The sequence below is a fragment of the Simochromis diagramma genome, unplaced genomic scaffold (assembly GCF_900408965.1).
Source record: "Simochromis diagramma unplaced genomic scaffold, fSimDia1.1 OVJJ01000510.1, whole genome shotgun sequence".
Classification (NCBI taxonomy): Eukaryota; Metazoa; Chordata; class Actinopteri; order Cichliformes; family Cichlidae; genus Simochromis; species Simochromis diagramma.
Window position 1 is genome coordinate 4,057,083 of NW_024387326.1, and position 21,774 is coordinate 4,078,856.

At 41.0% G+C, this 21,774-nt stretch overlaps 3 protein-coding genes across 5 annotated transcripts; 2 read left to right on the plus strand and 1 right to left on the minus strand.

The window, feature by feature from the left end:
• Nucleotides 1-1,877: 1,877 nt before the first annotated feature.
• Nucleotides 1,878-9,935, minus strand: drg2 (developmentally regulated GTP binding protein 2). Of its 3 annotated transcripts, none has more exons than XM_040005989.1 (14): nt 9,823-9,935; nt 7,793-7,888; nt 7,389-7,549; nt 5,960-6,049; nt 5,812-5,872; nt 5,426-5,516; nt 5,248-5,320; nt 4,308-4,398; nt 4,098-4,195; nt 3,825-3,901; nt 2,856-2,944; nt 2,681-2,739; nt 2,528-2,581; nt 1,878-2,235 (listed from the first exon to the last, which is right to left on the minus strand). In XM_040005989.1, exons 2-14 carry the CDS (start codon nt 7,854-7,856, stop codon nt 2,149-2,151), a joined length of 1,095 nt encoding a protein of 364 aa, XP_039861923.1. In that variant the 5' UTR covers nt 7,857-7,888; nt 9,823-9,935; the 3' UTR covers nt 1,878-2,148. The 3 variants fall into 3 exon arrangements, with proteins under 3 accessions (XP_039861923.1, XP_039861922.1, XP_039861921.1); XM_040005988.1 differs by lacking the exon at nt 9,823-9,935 and adding an exon at nt 8,226-8,347; XM_040005987.1 differs by lacking the exon at nt 9,823-9,935 and adding an exon at nt 8,109-8,213.
• On the plus strand, nt 8,387-9,829 carry gfer (growth factor, augmenter of liver regeneration (ERV1 homolog, S. cerevisiae)). Its single transcript, XM_040005990.1, has 3 exons — nt 8,387-8,634; nt 8,871-9,082; nt 9,277-9,829. Exons 1-3 carry the CDS (start codon nt 8,413-8,415, stop codon nt 9,437-9,439), a joined length of 597 nt encoding a protein of 198 aa, XP_039861924.1. The 5' UTR covers nt 8,387-8,412; the 3' UTR covers nt 9,440-9,829.
• Nucleotides 9,936-12,338: 2,403 nt separating the features above from the next.
• On the plus strand, nt 12,339-21,673 carry syngr3a (synaptogyrin 3a). The gene is made up of 4 exons (XM_040005994.1): nt 12,339-12,547; nt 14,418-14,652; nt 16,492-16,637; nt 17,383-21,673. The coding sequence occupies exons 1-4, from the start codon at nt 12,446-12,448 to the stop codon at nt 17,596-17,598; spliced, it is 699 nt and encodes a 232-aa protein (XP_039861928.1). The 5' UTR covers nt 12,339-12,445; the 3' UTR covers nt 17,599-21,673.
• The last annotated feature ends 101 nt before the right edge of the window (nt 21,674-21,774 follow it).

A 21,774-nucleotide genomic window follows, 5' to 3' on the forward strand; every position in this document is an offset into this window, starting at 1 on the left:
ATGCGTTGGTGACTCATAGGTAACCCAGTCAAGTGTTTCTAACGGTTATTCACCAAGCTGTGAAAAAAGTTATTTATATCCAGGAATTACAAGCTACTTCTTCCTGCTGTCTTTAACTCTCACACACTAAATGTGCTCTCTCAGCTCATTGCTTTAAACAGCTAATGAACAAGGACACAACTCTAGCTCATGGACACCTGCACCCCACACACTCACTCACGCTTAGCCATGCCATATGGAGCCAAACAGCATCAAGTGTCATACCTGCACCACTCAGCACACACCCAGCCAACAGTACCTTTGTTTCTGTTTCTGCACCACGATATCATCCCACCATCTCTCCTCTCCTGCTCAGGTAATTTCAAAGCAGAATGTCTCCATCCATGACACACTCGATGAGACATCTTTAAGGCATCTTGAAGTACAACCCTGTCAACTCACAGCCCCCCTCTCTCTTTCTAGTATAAAGCATCCACTCAGTCCTCGTCTCCTAGACTGAAGAGATGCTTGTGAATTTTTAATGGCCCTATTATGCTTGTGTGTGCGCGAGTGAATGGGGTCCATTGGCTGGGAGTCCACACTTTCTGAAAGACAAATGGTCAGCTCGCTTTGGAGCGTTGGATACAGCTATACAAACAATTCGGCTGCAAGGATGGAGGCAGTATGGGAGGGGGAGCTCAGAGGGGACATCCCCATCAGCTACTGTGCACCTGAAGGATTCATGTGACAAAAACATTTTAAAGTCACAGCTGGCCTTTTGTGATAGTCTTTATCACTGTTAGTTAGACCTTTGTAGGATTCCCATTTATTTGGGACCACCACTACGCCTTTCTACTTAAAAGGGAGTTGCCTGTGGCTTTAGTGCAAATCTAATTTGACACATACGAAGGGAAAAGACTTGCCTTTTCTCACCCTTGACCTTAAGCTTATGATGATGTAGGCATGCAGTTTGGTTCATACATTTTTGGACAATGATAATTTTTGTTATTTTGGCCTACTTCTCAACTTTTCAAAGAAGAGCTTTGAAGAAATGTGGAGAACTATTCCTGAAGACTGAGGTGGTCACATCAAATACTGACTTTCAAGCTTGTTAGAATTGTTGAAACACTGTTTTTGCCCTATATACTCCATTTACACTTATGTTTGTGCATAAATTACTGCAGCCATTTTACCCAGAAAATATGAAACTATTTAAAAAATAAAGGGTGGTTTGAGGTTTTTGGATAGTACTATTGCTTGCTACATAGCTTGAATTGCTTAATAATGCACTTATTAAACTGAAAACTATTAATTAAATCTTTAAAAATAAATGGTATGAAGTCCAAAATACAATCATAATTACAACAGAAATATGAGTAAAAGCAGAAAGTAGAATAAAATAGAACCGCTAGCGCTGCTACAAGTTTGTTTACTCGGCATATAAATTCAAAGGCATCATTGCTCTGACAATGGAAAAAGTTCACATAGCAAAACAAATTCATTAAAAATAATTGCATGTTCACATAATGAATTTTTGAGCCTCATTCTGCTGGATGGTCTCTTCCTGCTAAAAGGGAGTTCTTCCTTCCCACCACAGCTGAATGTCACTCATTAGGATTTTCTGATTGTTGGCGTTGTCTTTACAAATCACCTTGAGACGACTTTTGTGGTGAACCTGTGCTATGCAAATACAATTTAACTGGATTATTATTGCTATAAATGACCAAATTCAAAGTCAGACAATAAAATGCCAAAAAGTAATCTTTACTTTGACAAAAGAAGTGTAACAAAAAAATAATAATAATAATAATAAAGGACACAAAAACATACATGTTTGCATGCGCCTCAATCTAAGATTGAGATAAGGCTACAAATAAAACACACATAAAAAGACTGGAAATGTTGTATGGACTTTATTCTATCCATGTTCTCTCTGAATCAATGCATCTTGTGTTCTCTTTATCTTAATCAAAAGGTAAAATGCACCATTTTCTGTCCTTATCCAATTCTTGTAAGGTCTTTGATTCACTGCCTCTCTTAATTTCCATATACAAAATAAGGATGGTGGGTATTATTTTGTTTTTATTCTCTACTATACAGTTTATTTTTTCCTCCTCTCCTGGCGAGTTCCTCCTCTGTCCAAACAGAAGCTTTTCTTCTTCTTTTCTTTTATTTCTTAACAATTTGGATGACGTCCTCGTGCTCCATGATGTGCGTTAGGCCCACTCTCTGAGGGCTGTACTTGGTACTGGTTCCCTAAAAGACCGAGAGACAACACATTTTAGTTCCCCTTCAATCAAAGGGCTTCATGTTCAAGTGTAAACTGTATATTTATTTGCCTTCTCTGCTCTACGTTTCAAAATGAGAATTTTGCTTTACATCTCTAGTAGAAAGAAAGTGTCTGTTCTAAATGCCCTGTGACCAGGACGTCAGCAGACTATGTTTACTCTAGTCAAGAGTACAATTGTACAGAGTTAGCTCAAACGGTTCATAGGACAAGCAGAAAATGTGTCTCTGAAGATCATTGACCCAGGAAACTTGAACTTACCCAAACCAGGGCATATTTGAACTGGCTGGCTAAAGTTCTGTGGATTCGATGACACTGCAAGTATTTAAAGACAAAAATTAGACTGTGCACATAGTTTGCTTCTAACTTATTATGCGTCTAAAAGCATCTGACTTGAAAATGCGCTTTCCTTACCACATGTTCTACACTTGCTCCTCTTCTCATGATGATGGCATCATTAAAGTCAGGGCGCTCTAACAGAGAAAGCAGAAAAGGGTAAATTAATTTAGATCTAGTGTATATTCATCCATGTAAGACAAAAGTCTCACAAATGACTAAGAGAAAAATACATGTGTGCACATGTGGATACCTCCTCTTTTCTTTGTATAAATGCAGATCAGAGCCAGATATTCCCACAACCTTTCCAGAAGGTAATCCAGATTCAGCTTCATCCCACAACTGAAACATACAGTCAGAAAAATAGGATACTTTTACCTCCTTCATACAAACAGAAAAGGAGTGAAGTGACTGCTCTCATTTGAGAAAAAAAAAACGTCTCTGTGAATCCCTCCAACCTTCTAATTAAGCTGAAAATGGGACCAAAGAGGCAAAATAAAGGAATTCCTTCTGTGCTGCTGCAACTACACGAGCATGAGTGAATCACAATTATAAGTTGCATTGTTTTACTTAAGCCAGCAGGTTTTATGTGTCTGTTTCTTGTATTTTAAAAGTGACTAAAGAAACTGGACTGTGCACATACAAAGTTTTTATATAATATAAAAATGTCATATCGCAATATCATTGCTATAGCAACGTCATGTGTTTAGATTCGCAGGCATGTCCCCCATGATTACAATTACTTAGTAATAAGGCACTTAAAGGGAGCTATTTCAGAGACCTTCAACTAGTCAAAATACTTTTTAAAGGTAAACAAAGGAGACGACGAGTGCCACTGGAGCCCACACAAGCTTAGCTTCATGTGGATAGAAGTTACTAACACAACTTAAGCTGCTTTAGAGTTCACATTTGCATCATGCGCGGTCACTGGATATAATGCTGCTGCTGGCACTCAAATTAGGTGGTGTCATCAGTGGCAGCTCACTGGAAAAGGAGGATGGAAAATATCCTTCATTTAATGACACGAACAAACACTGGTTCCTGCAAACATCAATAAAACGTTGCGTTTTTTTTTCCCCCTTCATTGTCGGAAATTGTGAGCGTTATTGCAAAGTTTCTTAAAATATCATGATTTGATTTGGACTTCTACTCTGGAGCCAGTTAGCTAACTGACATTCATTATGGTGTTTATTTCTTGTGAACCTGTGGAAAGATATCTGACCTGATGACAACACTGTGAGGTCTGCGTGCTAGGCGGTCCACTTCCTCAATGGAGATTTGATCCACCTTATTGTACACCTGTGAACACACACACACACACACACACACACACACAAAGTCAAAGTTCAAGAGATTTGCCCAATATCTCAAAATTATTTCCCTTTGATAGAAAATGTCCAGGTTTTGTTATGAGTCAAAAAACAGAAAATCATCTCAAATCTCTCTAAAATGACAAGGAAGCTTCCAAATAAGTCCAAGGCTTTAACTGACTCACATATAGGCAAGGCATGTAAACTCTGTTCCCAACAATGACGTCAATGAACTCGTCTGGTGTGCAATCCTCCCTGAAGAGAACCTCTGCATTAAAGATTTCTGAGGAGCAGAATTAAAGGAATAACCAGACACTTCTGCAGCCTACTCACAAATTATGTCACAGAAATGCTAACTGGGCTAAATGTACATCAAAGAGATCAACGAAGGATACTATATTCATGAAGTATGAGCTGAACGAGCTTCTCCGAGCACTGGGTGAGAGGAACTGTGGAGTTGAAGGAGAGGCCGCCACCTTTCTTGGGCTACAGGGGAAGAAAAAAAAAAAAAAGCACATTTGCGCTGAAATTAATGTTTGTTTTCCAGTTTCAAAAATACCAGAGATACATAACGTGGTCATTTGTGGTATATCGTGATGTCTGTAGCTAAAAGCAGAATCGCACATCACAAAGAATCACTTTGTGCATATAGGGTATTATTAGTATAGTTATTCAGACTTTTGCAGAGGAGAGACAGTGGCTATACTGGACAAAGGATGCTGAATATGGAGCTGCAAGGCAGGAGGCAAAGAGGAAAACCTGAGAGGAGACTCAAGTGAAGGAGGACATGTAGAGAGTTGGTATGACAGAGGAGGATGCTAAAGACAGGGTTAGATGGAGGCAGATGATCTGCTGTGAACTCCAAAAGGACCAGCTGTACAATAATAAAAAGATTATTATAGTTAAAGTATAGTTAGAGTTATTCGGTGTTAATAATATCTCAGTTCAATTAGGTAACTCAAAGATAACTCTGCCGTCCAGGATGTTTGATATTTGCGCCGTCTCAGACAGTCAACTCTATTTATTTAATGTGCACCATGAAAGATTAACTCCGGTAACTCAAACTGGCAGGAATTTAGAACAGATGTATTGATAAAAATATAAATATCTGCAAATGTTTAGTGTATTGATAATGTATTGCAAGAGTCAGGGAAAGAGCAGACTGCTCTGTTGATATTTTGCTAAACCCCTTCAGTAGTTATTGCCACCATCAAATCAACATTTACATATAGAGAACAAACAGCCAAATGGCTGTTAGTGGATGCTGTTTACAATCTCCTTATTTCAGTTATTCCAACTGTGAGACAAAAAAAAAGACAAATATACACACTGTACCTTGAAATAAATATTTGGTTTTGTTCTGTTGAGTCTGATGCCCACTGACTCCAACTCCTTTTCTAGAAGTGCCCTAAAAACAAACAAAAAACCAAACAAAGAATATGTTTGGATAAGAATTCTAAATAAACACTTGTGTGTCCCTGAAACTCCATCCAAGCTCTCCAAACTCACAAACCTCTGAACATCTCCTTTGGTGGCATCCAACATCATGACGACAACATCTGCTGTCCTGGCAACAGCGATCACCTGTCGACCTCTACCCTTGCCTATAAGAAGTATAAAAGTTAGAGATCAGCTTAACACAACAACTACAAATTAAGGTCTTTTATTCATGTTTTTTTTCACAGTTTTTAGAAGCACTTACTTCCACAGGTATGATTTGGTTTTCCCTTTCCCCACAATATTATACACAGCAACAAATACATGTAAAATCATATTCATCTGTTTATAAATAATTCTAACCACAACTATAAAAACCACACCCTTATACCTAAATATTAAAGTCTCTGTACACTTTAAATTTAAAGCGACAAAATATAAAAATATAAATCCTAAGTGTACCTTGAGCAGCACCCTCAATGATTCCCGGCAGATCTAGCAGCTGGATGTTGGCCCCTTTATACTGAGGGAAAACAGAGTAGAAGAGTTTCAAGATACAGCGCTTAACACACTGTATGTGTCAAAATATTTTTAATGTAGATGTGTGTACCTCTATGACACCAGGTATGCAGGTGAGGGTCGTAAACTCATAGGAAGCAGCTTCACTTTCCGTTGATGTCATCAAGCTAAGGAAGGTGGACTGCAGAACACAGCAGAGAATGAAAGTGTCAACGTTAGTCAAAGATGGTGTTTTAGTATGTTACGCAGCCTTTTGACATGTTTGTAGTATTACAAAGGCAAAGGGAGTCATTCTCTCTCACATGAAACATTGTGTACTCCAGAGTTCTTCTGTTACTTGCTTCAGCCACCAAAATGCGCCAAGCCTTACACGTGAATTATACTTCCGCATCAGATCTATGCCATAAAAGAAACCCCATTCTAACCCTATGCTGCAACCTTCTACATAACCTGATGTTCACCTGCAGGGGCAGCAGGTGACCCTGACACCCTCCTCCAGCTCATCTAAGGAAACACTGAGGCCTTCCCAAGCCAGCTGAAAGATGGGCCTCAGACCTCCTCCCATGCCTGAAACACATCACCTACGTATGGTCCAGGAGGCAACCCAGTCAGATGCCTGAACCATCTGTCCAGAGCTTGTGGCCACAGTGGAGGATCAGAACATGAGCTGGTAAATCAACAGCTTTACTTTCACGATCAGCTCTCTCTTCACCACAACCGACTACCAGTCTGTTATAGTACTGATGCAGCACCAATTAAACTGTCAATCTCTCGCCCCACTATTCCCTTACTTATTAGCAAGACCCTGAAATTCCCACTTGTCCCAGCTTTGGAGTGAGCACTCCACATTTTTCTGGTAGAGAACCATGGCCTTGGACTTGGAAATGCTAATTCTTTTTTCCATCGCCTTGTACTCGGCTGCAAAGCTCCCTAAACAAGCTCGAGGTTGCCGCTCAGTGAAGCCAAAGAATATCATCATCCAGCAGAGACGAGATTCTGAGACCACCAAAGCAGAGACCCTGGACCAACTAGCTATGCCTATGAATTCTGTCCATATAAATCACAAAGACTCCCCTTAACACTAATTTAAACAACAAATAAGAGTTATGGCATGCAACTAAATTTTATTTTGGCCTCAGCTTTGTCATAAGGGCTAAGCAATCAGAACAAACTGGACTGAAGGGTTTTTTTTAAAGAGACAGGACTTAAAGCTAAGCCCTTCAGAGTGTGACAAGAGGTGTTGCTACAAAGTACAAGCAAACATTAATGCTCAAAATTACCCTTTTTAAAGCCTTTAAAAGTTATTCCAGAAAAAAAAATTCCAAAATAAATTAGGATCCAGCAAATGATCAGAATAAGGCATGCTTCAAGGAAACCTGAACATACTAAAATTTACCCTGCTTTCTCGTGGTAGGATTATGGAAAAATAAAGACATTATTAGAGGAAGACAAGCACAAACTCCTTTATCTTCTACGTCCAGACCAGGAAACACAACCCACCGTCCACCATGTTGACATACCTTACCCACAGAGGGGAAACCGATGAGAGCGACACGGGCATCTCCTGATTTCATGACATCGAACCCCTCCCCTTTGGCCCCTGCTGACTTGGAGGGCTCCAGAAGTTGAGCTCTGTATTTGGCTAGCTTGGCTTTGAGCAAACCCAGATGGTACTCAGTGGCTGGAAGTAAGAGTGAATGGAAAGGGGGAATAATGGAGCTGTTAATGCTGCAATTAAAATAACAACAATAAAGTTGTTTTTAAATTGTACTTAACATATGCATAAACAAAAGGTGGAAATAAGACTAAATATTGATTCGTCTTGAGGTATAATGCAACACTCATAGCTGACAAACACACACAGCTGGGTACAAGTTGGTCCATTGTGGCGCTAACAGTTAGCGCTGCGACTTCTCCCTCTCACCTTTGTTTTTCTGTGTTCGAGAAATTTCTTTCTCTATTTCCGCGATTTTCTCCAGGATTCCCATGGCTGAAGTTCAGACAGGTGTCAACGCTTACACTGTTAAAAAAATCAGCAAATAAAAAAAAAAAAAGAAACGTGTCACTCCAGAGTTGTTAGCTTTGTTAGCCGCCCGGCTAACCGGGCAACTAGTAACACTTTAACAGTTGAGAAACAACAACAAAAACAGAGAGTGAGGATATGATAAAGCAAGCGAGCACCCGAATACAACACGGGTAATGTCAACAGCGTAAATTATTGAAATACTGTAGAAAATTACACTTTAGCAGAGGATACACTCAACAGCATGCACAGTTAACCGACATCACCAACCGGAACACGGTCCGTTCCAGTGAAATGTCCGGGAGGAAACAAGAAAACTCGGGGAAACTTTTACCGCATGTGTCGATGTCGTTACATCAGTCGGGGAAGTGACCGCTTGTGACCATGACACTGTCGCCACGGTAGAGGAAATATTAAAGAGCAATTACCCGTCCACTAAGAGGCATTTGCATTTTAAACAGCTATACGTCCATGCCTGTCAAGTGTTCAGTTAGCGGTATTAGCTTATACGTAAAGTAAGCATGGCTGCGCCCACAGGACCGAGAGGATCACAGGTGCCCTCTGCGTTTGAAGGATTCCCCTTTCCAATAGCTAGCAGACCACCGGAGGACAGCTCCGGTAAAGAGCAGGAGCAGACCGGGGATGTGAAAAAGAAGCCATGCAGGGCTTGTACGGACTTTAAATCGTGGATAAAGATGCAGAAGAAGCAGGCGACAACTGCTAGTGGTGGTGGTGCTACACAGGTGACACGATGGAGTCAGGCTGGAAACTTGACAAATTACTTTGACGGTGTAAAGTTTATGATGTCGTAACATTGTGATTCACTGTTTTAAGATTTGGTTGTGATGGCAGCCAGCAAACTGGAGAGATATCAATATGTATTTGTGATAACCAAACAACCATAAATCATTCATTCACACGGGGCAGCAGGCCAGTCTCTCTTGAATTCATCAGGTGACTGTCTGTGTTGATCCTGCAGGAGACAAAAGCTGCAGATTCAGAGCCACAAGATCCCCAGTGTCCGCTGGACAGGGAAGAGCTGGGCCGCAGCACTTGGTCCTTTCTGCACACTATGGCCGCGTATTACCCGGATCATCCATCTACCACTCAGCAGCAAGAGATGGGGCAGTTCATCAACATTTTCTCCAAGTTCTTCCCGTGTGATGAATGTGCACAAGACCTCAGGGACAGGTCAGAACCACACGAGTGCTGCCAGATTTAATGTACAGGGCTGAAAGTCACATATCGGCACTTGCGCACATCTTCACACATAAAGGATCTTAGAAATGATTCGGCATATTTTACTCTTTTATTTACCACCCTCACACTTTCAGATGCTTTAGGATGAAATGCCACGATCACCAAACCACATTTCCTCTCCACAGATTGAAAACCAATCAGCCGGACACTAGCAGCCGCCACGCTCTTTCTCAGTGGTTCTGTCGTCTTCACAACAACATCAACGTCAGGTTGGGGAAGCCTGAGTTTGACTGTTCCCGTGTGGATGAGAGGTGGAGAGATGGATGGAAAGATGGCTCCTGTGATTGAGTGATTGTGCTGAGAGAGATTTGAAGACTTGAGTAAACCCTGTCGTCGGTATAAAACACCACTAAACTGAGCTCATGTTTGAGTGTTGGGTTTTTCTGGTTTTGTTTTAATATAGTATAATTAATCTATTAATAAAATTAAAGATTACATAATAGTTTTCCTCAGTGTTTCTTGAGTTCAGATCCTTTCAGTTCAGTTTTATTTGTAAAGCACTGAAACATAAAAACAGTTTTCTGCAATATTATAGAGAGAAAATCAAAACACTAAACTCAAGATTCTGGGTTATATTATAATCCTCTCCTTGTTGGCAGTGCTTAACCAGGTATGACTCTCACTTGACCATTAGAGCAAAGACACCTGTGTATTGGTCCGTTATCACCAACCTTCAGTGCTGTGGAAACATCTCGAGTCCTCATTTCTTTATATTTTGCTTCCCAAGAGCCAGATTTTCTTGTAATTTTTCAAAGTGGTCCTAAGCAATAGTTCTCCAGGCTTTCTGAAAGTCTTTCAAAGTTTATCTTTGGACATCCAAAGTAAAGCTGTGAATGTCCTTCAAGAAACCTGGAGAACTATTAATGAAGACTACTCAAAGCAGGGGTGGGGAACTCCAGGCCTCAAGGGTCGGTGTCCTGCAGGTTTTAGATATCACCCTGGGTTAACACACCTGAATCAAATGATTAGTTCATTACCAGGCCTCTGGAGAACTTCAAGACATGTTGAAGAGGTAATTTAGCCATTTAAATTGTCTGTGTTGGATCAAGGATACATCTAAAACCTTCAGGACACTGGACCTTGAGGCCTGGAGTTCCCCCACCCCTTACTCACAGAAAAGACAAGAAAGCTGCCTAAGAGAGTTCAGACTGTGTTGAAGAATAAAGGCAGTCATAGGAAATATTAACTTTCATTTTGTCTTGTATACTATATTTTCATGTATTTTTGCATGTTTCAGTATATCACTGCACCTATTTCCCATTTTCCCAGCAAAATATAGAGAAATGAAGAGTCAAGACTTTTGTTAAAGTACTGTAAATTTTGGACCAGTAAAATTTCTAAATTTCTGTCATTTCGTTTTTTACTATACACTATGCAGTGTTTTGTCTGCTGGTCTGACAAAGTAATCACTCAACAGAAACCACTAGACTGTGTAAACGTGTGACAGAAATGTGTCTGTTTTCCAGAGGGAATAAAACATGTCTAATCAAAATGATTGCATTTGTGAAAATTTAAACACACTGACTCAAAAGACTACATTAAAGCTCTTATTTTGAAGAGTTCTTATATTTGTTTTACTGATCATATAATTTTTTCTCTATTTATGCCATATTCTCCTGCCATATCTTGTCTAGAATTATTTCCTTTATAACCCTAGTGTCATCACACATTCAGTTTATTTCCTCAAACATAGACTATTAAACTACAGAAAACATTAGTGACTTCTAGTGGTGTCAGCCATAAATGCACTTCATTGTATAAATCAACACATCTACTGCTTCAGTGGCCTTTCTCAGAACACTTTACATAAAATAATTCACTGAATATTAAAAATGGCACATTTGTTTTTCTCCAGGTGTAATAATATAATATTTTTAGTATTCACAATGCACTGGTTGTACAGCCAAGTTGCATTTATTTAATTTATGTAGTATTTATTGAATCACAAACCACGTGTCCTCAGGCAGTGTACATAAATTTACCAGGAATGACTTGTAAACCTGTGCTGGGATTTTTAGTAAGGCTGATAATGTTGATTTTTATGGTTCAGTCATCATTGAGGATTCATGAATGAATAAATATCCCATGATGAGACACTTGTGACTATACTTTCTGTGGTATTTGGCATTCCTGCACTATCATAAGACTTTTCTTTATTTCATATTTCATAATCGCAGAGTGTTTGTGACTGGGGCACGCACAGTCTCACCCACTGTATTGTTTATAGCCTGCTTAGCTGGATGCTAACTTATATGAAACTCCTGGAATAGTTGTAAACCTGTAGATTTAGATGGTGCTCAGGACAACAAAGACATATGCTCAGGGTTAGGAGATTTAAGAAAAGTTTACTAGTAATTCAAAACAGTAATTTTATAGAATAAAATCCAGTTCATCCACGTAAAATATCTGAGGCTGATCCATACTGAAAGTGCCAAAAGCTCCAAAAGCTCACTGATTGCATTACCAACAACCAACCTAACCTTAACCTTTTTAGCAGACGATAGTGGTAATGTGTGCTTAACATTACAAAACATGCCAAATTTAAACCTCCTAAACAGAGAGCTTGAAACACTAAAATGGAAATCCCACAATGCATCTGTTAATTTAAAATTTACAAGAAAGGTTTTATACTTGATTTAATGTCGGACAGTCCTCCACAGGCTCCCAGAATGCATTGTTGTTTGTAGAAGTTTACTGTATTTTTAAAAATACAGCATAAAATAATAATAAAATCATGTAGTTCTTACAGTAATTTGAACTAGCGCTCTTTAATAACCTTATCCCAGATTGGGTTTCCTTTCTTTTAAACTTTTATTTGTTTACATAAAGTTTGGCCAAAGATTTGGGAAAAGTATGGCAACATAAGCTGTCCCACACGGGTATTGTGTACTCTGTTTTTGCCATTATTAATCCCACTAACCTACTGCAAAAGCCCTTTGAGGTCAAACATAAATGTGCATTTGATTAACCTGTTCTATTTTGAACCAACAACATTGGTCCAAGTGGCCTCCATCGTTTTATCCCCGCTCTCACGCTATCCTCCTATAATTTTATTCCATTATCCTGTTTTATTCCTGTGTAACAACATTAAAGTGAGCTCTGGCATAAATGGCCTATCCCGCTCGTCCGTAGGCGTGGGCACGTTCTGGCTCCTGCACGTTCTCCACCGAGCGCCCGCGCGCCGTTTGGGAGCGCGCAGGACCCGTCCCTACAGCAGCGAGCAGCAGCGCATCCATCCTGCCGTGGAGCCGGGAGCGTGGAGCCGCGAGGAGCGCACACACAGAGCGACAGAAGATGGACGGAGTGGGATCGTTCGGAGCGGGCCGGTCCGGGTCCACTATCGACCCGATTACCTTCGCCAAGCAGCCGCAGACCATCCTCAGAGTGCTGTCCTGGGTGAGAGCGGGTTTTCACGGTGCTGCCGTGTGTGTGTGCGGGGGGTGGGGGGGGTCCTCTCTGTTGTCGTTGCTGCGCGAAACCAGTGACGTGTTTTCCCTGTAAATACAGGCTCGAGAAATCCACTAAAAGCTGATAAGGATGCGGTGTAAATGGAGACATGAAATCAATGTTAATGCTGGGGGTGATTTACAGAAATGTGCTGTACAGGGTGTAACCAGGGCCTGGTGCTTATCTGACACCGTGACCAGTGATTTCACTACAGATGTGTGTGTTTGTGAGGTGTAAACGACCTCTCCTCACCTATTCTCTTTCCCTTTTTTTTTCTTTTTTTTTTTTACATGCCACCTGCCAGTGTTTAACAAACACTGAGCAGCAGACCGGATTGTGCTGAAAATAAGAGAGGCACATCCATATTCACTCATCAGCATTCACGTTTCTGGGCAATTGTGCTACTTATTTACGGTCCCATTCACCTACCACTTCTTATTTATCATTTCACCTGTCGTTTACACTGTTAAGTCACAATTTTCAGCTCATGATTTTGCTGATTTACCCCTACACTGCCGTCGCCGTTCGTCATCCCACCTGTGATTGGTCCGCGATCGTCGTTACGCACGGAGGGCCACGAGAAGCTTCGTGCCTTGACGTTTCGTGTAGGCTAAACGCATCACCTCTGGGTGACACAGAGAAGGTCTTCCTCAGTGGTGCCAGGGCCTCAAAAGGAAGCCAGTGGATCGTATGCAATTAATGTCATCATCATCACGTGATTTTAAAGAATTTGACTGGATGCAGAGGTTGCCACGTCGCGTTAAGATACGCGCTGTGATGTACTTATGCAGAAAAAGCTGCCTCACTTTATAGCTGTGGCCACTCAAGATGGAGCCTTTTAAACTCTGCTTGATATACGTTAAGGTAGCCCTGTGCTTCCAGCCCCATGTGGTACTTCCCACCACTGCAGTGGCAGTTTACAGAAGACAGTATACCAGGAATCTATTTCAGGAGGAGGGGGAAATGAATTCTAGTCTGTAGTGGGAATCCACAGTAAACAGGCAATTAGGTTAATGCCTTTTCCTCTCGTTTGTTTAAAAAAAAAAGCTATTCGTCAGTTTGAAATCTCACAGCAGACCGCAGGGATTTTTTTTAATTAAGGAAGAAGCGAATCAAAGTTTAGAGCAGGCAGGTAAAAGGAGAAGCCAACCCTTAAAAAGACATATTGTTTTTAAGCAGCTTTTATTTTTTTTTATCACAACGATTCACTAAAAGCACCCGAGTGTGCGTCTACTCAGATTAAATCCACACATGTGATTAGTTTAAAATGTGGACCTGACATTATTCCTTTGTGTGTCCCCTCCACCTCTGTCATATGACCCACAAGCCCCCCCCAGTAGGAGTGCATTTTTTCTTTGTGAGTGTGTGTGTCAGTCACATGGCCCTACTCTGCCATGAGTGTTAGTCAGCTGATCAACAGAGGGAAGAAGAAAGGCTGAAAATGAACTTGAGAAATTTAAGTTGGAGTTTATGGTAGTAGGTTTACGTGCAGTTACACACACACTGCCTTGGGACTGTGTGATTCTTTAGGGGAAGCGAAGCATCCACCTCTTCAGTCGGTCAGAGAGAAAGAGGGGAAATTAGGTTAATGCCTTTTGGTCTGAGTATGCTCAGAGAGATGCTTTTGAGTAGAGTAGCCACAATCCCGCTTCCAGTGAGTCTGCAAGCAGTGTTTGTTTGCTGGATAGACAGAAAACTGAAACAGTATCGCTTTAAATGGTAATCTGTTTTTGTTGTTTTCTTTAATCTAGCTCTTCCTTCCTGTCGCTCACTTTGTTCTGACTCTGACTCCACCCTCTACTTTCCCTTCGAACAACAGATATTTTCCTTGGTGGTCTTCGCCTCCATCGTGAACGAGGGTTATGTCAACATGGGCAGCGAGCGACTCCACTGCATCTTCAATAAGAACACAGACGCGTGCAACTACGGCGTGTTCGTGGGCCTGGTTGGCCTGCTGGCATGCTCCTTCTTCTTCCTGCTTGACTACAAGTTCTCCTCCATCAGCTCTGTTAAAGACAGGAAGAAGGCTGTAATGCTTGAGATCGGCTTCTCAGGTGAGGATGTGACATGTGATGGGAGGTCTTGTTTGCAGACACAAGCAAACAGGGAAGGCACAGAGCATTTCTTGCAGGCTGTCCTGGTGTGTCTGAGTTATGGCAGCTACAGGAAGTGATTCGTTTTTAAAAGGTCTTGCTGTGAGAAGAAATGAAGGAATCAAACAAAATACATCATCACTAGTGCATAATGCCAAACCGCGTAATGGGACTATGCACTGGATGTTTTTGGAAAATGTACTTTTGATCTAAATGGTTCGGCACTTTTGTGGTTAAAGTCCTATCTTTTAAATAGGACCTTTTGTGTTAAGTTGGGGTCGGCTTCATCCTCTGTGGCTCCTCTGCTTTGGGGTATGCCACAGGGATCTATTCTTGGGCCGTTATTGTTTTCATTGTACCTCTTGCCTCTTGGCGCGATTTTCCGAAAGCATAAAGTGCCATTCCATCTATACACAGATGACTGCCAGCTCTACTTACCTTTTAGTCATTCTGATAGTCTCCCAACTGGACCTCTGCTTGACTGCCTTACTGCTGTCAAAGCATGGATGGCAAAAAACGTTTTAAATTTTAATGATCGGAAGACAGAAGCAATTTTATTTGGCCCAAATCGTTCTTCTCATACTCTGGATGTTGATCTTGCAGCTTTGACTAAAGAGCTAAAGAGTTCGATCACAAATCTTGGAGTTAAAATTGATTCTGCACTCACCTTTGATGACCATGTAAACGGGGTGGTAAAATCAGCATTTTATCACCTCAGACGTTTATCAAAGGTTAAGCCCTTTCTTTCCAAGCGTGACTTGGAAAGTGTTATTCGTGCCTTTATTACCTCACGTTTAGATTATTGTAATTCTCTTTTAATAGGGGTTGGGCAGGGCACTTTGTCACGCTTGCAATTAGTGCAAAATGCTGCGGCACGATTTTTAACTGGCAGAAGAAAATTTGATCACATCACTCCGATTTTGGCCTCTTTACACTGGCTTCCAATTTAATTCAGGATCCGTTTTAAAGTCCTTTTATTGGCTTTTAAATCTCTAAATGGTCTGGCACCTGTTTATTTGTCTGACTTGTTGAAGCCCCACGTCCCCACTCGTTCCCTTCGGTCAGCTGAGCAGTTGCTGCTTTCGGTCCCAAAGTCACGGCTGAAACTTAGAGGAGACCGAGCGTTCTCTGTTGCCGCGCCGATGCTTTGGAATAACCTTCCTCTCCATATTAGACAGGCTACATCAGTGCCAGTTTTTAAGTCTTTATTAAAAACCTATTTTTATTCTCTGGCTTTTAACTCTGTGGGTAACTGATTGATGTTGATCATGTCCATAACTTTATGACCACAGCACACTGTTGAATCTGTGCCAGGTAGAGTTAGGGCAGTTCTGAAGAACAAATGGGGTCCAACATAGTACCAGCAAAGTGTACCTAAATAAGTTGGTTGATGAGTGGATAAAACCAATTATATACATGACTAGCATTGATTTCCTTGCTCAAATCAGAGCTGCACTTTGACAAATCACAGGCTAACCACTGAATGCCTAAAGGGTCTGAAACTGAAGTGAGTGAACGAAGCCTGGAATCATGATTCAAAAGGCCGGAGTTCCCCAAAAATAACAAAAATGCTACAGATACCAGCTTGCTTCTTTATTTCAAATAACATTCAAAGGAATGAAACCTGTCACCTGAATTTAAGTTTTAAATAGTATTAAGGAGCATTTTATGTTTCTAAAAGGGAACAAAGAAGTGCTTCCAGTCCAAAAATTGGAGAAATCAACACCTACAGGTGCTCTTTCATCTATGTGGAACGCTAACGTTGAATAAACTATTAATTGCTCTGCTGGTTTCTGACAGGTTTCTGGACCTTTCTATACTTTGTAAGTTTCTGCTTCCTCGCCAATCAGTGGTCTCGGACCAGAGCTGAAGAGCTGCCACTCAACCAAGGAGCAGATGCCGCTCGGGCAGCAATCGCCTTCTCTTTCTTCTCCATAATCACCTGGGTAAGCCCCTCCAACCACCTCAAAGCAAAACCACCTTTAACCCCAAGAGCAGAGGCTGGAAATCTTTCTATCTGAGTTGATTCCATGTCTAAAGTTAATTATGAAACTCCAGCAGCAACTGGCCTTATGAGGCATTGATGTACGTATTTATTGTGACTTTGGATGTCTGCGAAACTTTCAAAAAGTTTCTTTTTTTTTTTATTGTAATAGCTGTACTGATTTTCCTAAATGCTACCTCTGACATTGCCTTTATAAAATATAAATAAAAACTAATTAGAAGTTACAAAACTGTAATAACTGCCTGGCTCACAGTATACCAAAACCTGCTAAAGCACTTCTCGATTAGCGCATACTGCAGTGTAGCTAGTTTAAGTCTAACTATAGAAATGTTATTTGTTTTAAGGCTTTTCTTTTGGACTCTCTCTTGGCTTCTTCTTGAAGTTTTATTGGTTTCCATGATGGGCTGTTTTGTTAGCTGTAAACTCAGTTCACTATTTTCCCTTCTTCTTTCTGACATTTTGTTGGCACAGACAAGCTAGCTAGCTTGTATAACTAGCTAGCCAGCTTACCTATAAATTAGCTGGCTTTATTTCTACTAAATTCTATAAAATAAATGATAAAATTCTTCTTTTTAAAACCTTTGTTGCTAAAGTGTAGTTATAATGTGCTTTTATGATTAGGAATACCTCACACTGAGTCTCAGACTCACTTTTCCCTCTCTGTGGCCCTTTTCCCGGTCCTCCAGGCTGGTCTAACAGTGCGTGCGGTCCAGAAGTATCTGCTCGGCACAGACATGACACTGTTCACCACCGAACACATGGACGGTGGTGCACCCACCCAGCCATACCCCTCCAACTCTCCGGGAGGCGGCGGCACCACCATCGAGACCACGGAGACCTACCAGAGCCCACCATTCACCGAAAACAACGCAGCACCCACATACCAGGTTCCCATTTACTAGAAAGGATAGACCTGGTGATGGTGGTGGAAGAAGAAGAAGACGACAGGGGAGAGGGATGCAGATAAGAGGAAACTGCTTTCTGTGATATTACACGTGCAGTTGTTTATGTTGATCCGGGCTGAGTTTTCAGTAAGCGTTGAATTAGCGGCCTCTGATTCCTCATTTCTTCCTCTTGGTACCTTTTCCTTCCCGAACATTCCAGTTTTATCGTCACTTTTGTACGCCTCTCTGTGGAGCAAGGCCACAGCACAGGTCCGAGAGCTGATAAATCAAAAAGAAAAACAAGTGGAGGAAATGCAGAGCAGGAGGCCACTTTTGCCGACTTCAAACGCATTTTGACAAAAAATAAGTAAGAAAAAAAAGTGATCAACAAGTCAGTGACTCCACCACAACAAAGCAGTATTAGATCCCTAAAAATAGTGCAGGAGGCACTCGCATCCAGAGAGCACCCTTGTCTTATTCTTTTCATTTATTCCAAATCCCCTTTCATGCCAAACACTGCAGGGAATCGTTTTTCTTTTTCTTTTTTTTGGTTGTTGTTTTTCTTTTTCTTTTTTAGCTAGAGTCTGGTCTTTCCTCGTATGTTCCCTGCTGCAGTTAGAAACCATCATCTGCATTAAATCTGCATGTTTCCAAACTTAGAGATCAACTAAGTGCCATACTGTACTGTGTGTTTCAGACAGTGACTTAATTTAGTAGTTTTCCACATGCTGTAAAGAAAAGAAAAACAAAAAAAAACACAACGGCAATGTTTTTGTGACCAAGTGCAATATTTCACATTCTTATGTAAGTAGGTAGATGCAGTACTGTAGGTAAACTAGTTTAGGTCAATTTCAGGTGCTGTCTCAAATCACATGCAATTCTTTGGATTGTGCTGATAAGTCTCGACGATCTGACCACCCTGGTGATGTTTTGCAGGAAATGGAAGTTGTATCAGATGATCAAAGCGCTCCAGAGAGAGAGAGAAAAAAAGGGAATTTCCCTTCCATGGAAGCTGAGCTATTATATATATAATTAGAAAAGTTCAAATTGTGCTATATCATCCTTTCAGACATGTTTTAGTCTCCCTTAATGAAGTCTATCGCACATTTTAAAGCAAACAACACTCACGGTGCAAAATATAAATGGTACAGTGTCACCCTGACTGAGCCGGTGTGATTTTGGGGGTCAGCCTGATTACACTTCAAATTCAGTGTGGAAACCTTCATCCTTATTGAATCACCATTCAATCTGGTATATTTCTGTGCCTGGCATGAATGGATTATTAAATGGACCTAATGGGCTCCTGCGCTGGAAGTGATTATTAATCCTGGAAAGTCAGTTACATGACTATTAAAAACACACACACACACAAACTGATCAGGAGTTCGGGGGGAGGGTGGGGGCTTTTACAGCCTGTGCCCAGGGGGCCTTTGTCTCACAATCAATCCACGGTGCCAGGGAATGTATTCAGTGTGTTATTTGAGACAGCGCCCTGTGCTGACTGCTGTGTGTACAAAAATCAGGAGAGTGGGAGATATTCTGGGTAAATTATGTAGGTCCGTTTATGTTTACGTTTTAGAAGCTGCCAAACTGCCCTGTGTTCTTATTGCTGTCTTCTGATTACCACGTTACTACTACGTTACTACTATGTTGTTAATAGGATCTTCTGGAGGGGGGGGGGGGGCAAAAGAAAGAATATAGTTGGGGGGTGTTACAGGGGGTCGCTCGCTGGCTAATTCATTGATCCTGCAATCCTGCCACATTAAGGAGAGAGCGGCAGGTTGGGGTGTAATAATTAGTTGCCATGACGACAGGGTTGTGTGGATGTTGGTCACCAGGGGCCCTGATGTAGATAGTACCCATGCCAACCATGTCGGTGTGTAGCAGTGTCTGTGCTGTGCTTCGCGTGCACGCTCTCATCAGTGAATCTGTGGTGTCGTGTGGTGTGTGTGCGACCGTGCGAGTGTGTCCACGTGCACCATCGTCGTGCACGAGGGACGTGTAAGTCTGCACGCTTGTGTCCAAAGCCGTGAGTGTGTGCAGTCAGTTGGGTTCTGTGCTGCATCGAAGTTTGTTTTTTCTTTAACGTGCATTTATCAGAGAGGGGGAATCACGAGCGTGCTATGATATTTAATCATTTTGCCTCAGTAAAAACACTATTTAACCTCAGTGTCACTGATAAGGTATACATAATGCAAAGCAAATTAACTGGGCCAAATCTAAAAGAATTCTAGTTAAAGTGACACACATGACCAGTCGAAAGCCTTGCTTGCTGTTCTAATGGATCCAGTGTAAATGGTTATCTCTGCTGCGGCAGGACAACTGAAGCAATCGTCATAATAAGGAAAGAAAATTGTTTGTTATATATCGAATGCTGTGTCACTCCGACTCTGATAGGATGTTTTAGAAAGACTGGCAGCATCGGTGAAGCTGACAGGATCATTTTATACGTTTGTAACCGCCAATGTATCCATACTTTAAATGTACTTTCTGATTCCTCAGTTGTAGTTTTGCACAAATGTGTACACACATTTTAAAAAAAAAACAACTTAAAGTATTATTAAAAATCCAGATCTGGCCCTTGATTTCATGGACTGGAGCTACAGGAAGCCAACAGACTGAAAATGTTAACTACTGTAGATATGTAGTTATAGAAAAAAAACTCTTATTCTGCAATAATAGAATTTCTGTGTGTCCTCAGTTCCAGCACTCAAATGAATAACACTGATCTACCTGTGATCTTTAAAAAAAACCCAGTTTTACTCACCTGGCCGTCTGTCAGCGAGTATTAAGTTAAGCATGTCTTTAAAACCGTGGGATAATCCAACAGTCCTGTCTTTCAGAGTTTTATTTTGGGACAGGGTGCAACGCCACTGGCTGCTGGACTACAGCTAGAATAGGGGACAGGAGGAGTACCGTTAAGTCTATTTGTAAGAGTTAAAGGACTACACTTTGTGTTTTAGCCCACCAGCTGCAAATTGTGCACAGATCCCCTACTTTTCACACGGGCTGGTCTTAGTTTATTTGAAAATGCTTTGAATATGTTCTCACAGACTCCAGCTTGGTTTACGTGTTGTTTGTTTTTTCAGATTTAACTGTTAAGGACGCTGGCTTACCATAAACCACAACCTGCTAATAAATAAAAACTTTGAAAGAATATTTAATCATAAATATAGTTTTTTTTTTTTTATACTATTTTTGACACCATTTTTCTAGAGGAGACATTTGACATAGTTGAAAGCAGCTTTGTTGCTGGTGGAGTCTGCCATTGCCATTCTGAGAAATCGGATTTAAGCAGCTATGGATAAAGTTTAAGTTCAGTTTATGGAATGAGTTTTGAAAATAGTCTGTCGTTATGTGTTAGAAAGCACCGATGTAGTCCTTTAAGTCTTCAGTGTTGCCGGGATGGTAGTGAACAGATAACTGTGGTTGGGTGAGAGGTGCTGCTGGGGTGTTACTGGGTAGATTGGGTTGCTGTCAGGTCAGGTTGTATTGATGTTCTCAGTGCTTCAGTCTCTTCTTCAGTCACTGTGGTAGATAATAATAATAATAATACAAGCATTCTCTGTGTTTTGTGCTCTGGCCCATGTACACCACCGTGGTATTGGTTTGATTGTAAAATTCAGTATGTTATTGAAGTAAATGAAATTATTGTGTGATGCTGTTCAGGGTCTGATGTGTCCACTACTACAGAAAATTTAAAAAACAACAACAAATAAATAAATTTATGTCAATAATGCATATTTATAACTAGAAAGCACTCTCTGTTGGAAATACTTTGTCCGATCACTCTTAAAGGGGCTAAAATCAGTCGTTCATGCCATTAATCTGTTAGACCGAGGTCGTAAAGAAGGCATGTCATATAGTACAATACATTGCATGGATACATCAACCAAGAATTCAAGTGAACATTGATTTTATGGCGTGTTACCCCTTAAACGTTTCTTCTGAGTTGCTTCTTCCTTTCCTGAAGGTGTTTGACCTCTTCAGTGTAAAAACGCGTGTACAGAGATGTGTATCACTGTCTATTACCTGAATGTCTCTGGACTGCAGTCTGACCATCACTCCAATAAAAAAGAAACCATGTTCTGGACTGGCTGTTTGTGTCCCTGGGTTTCGTGGGTGAGGACCTGTGACTTTGTGAATGGGTGAATGACTGAATGTAGTGTAAAGTGCTTTGGGCTCCTTAGGGAC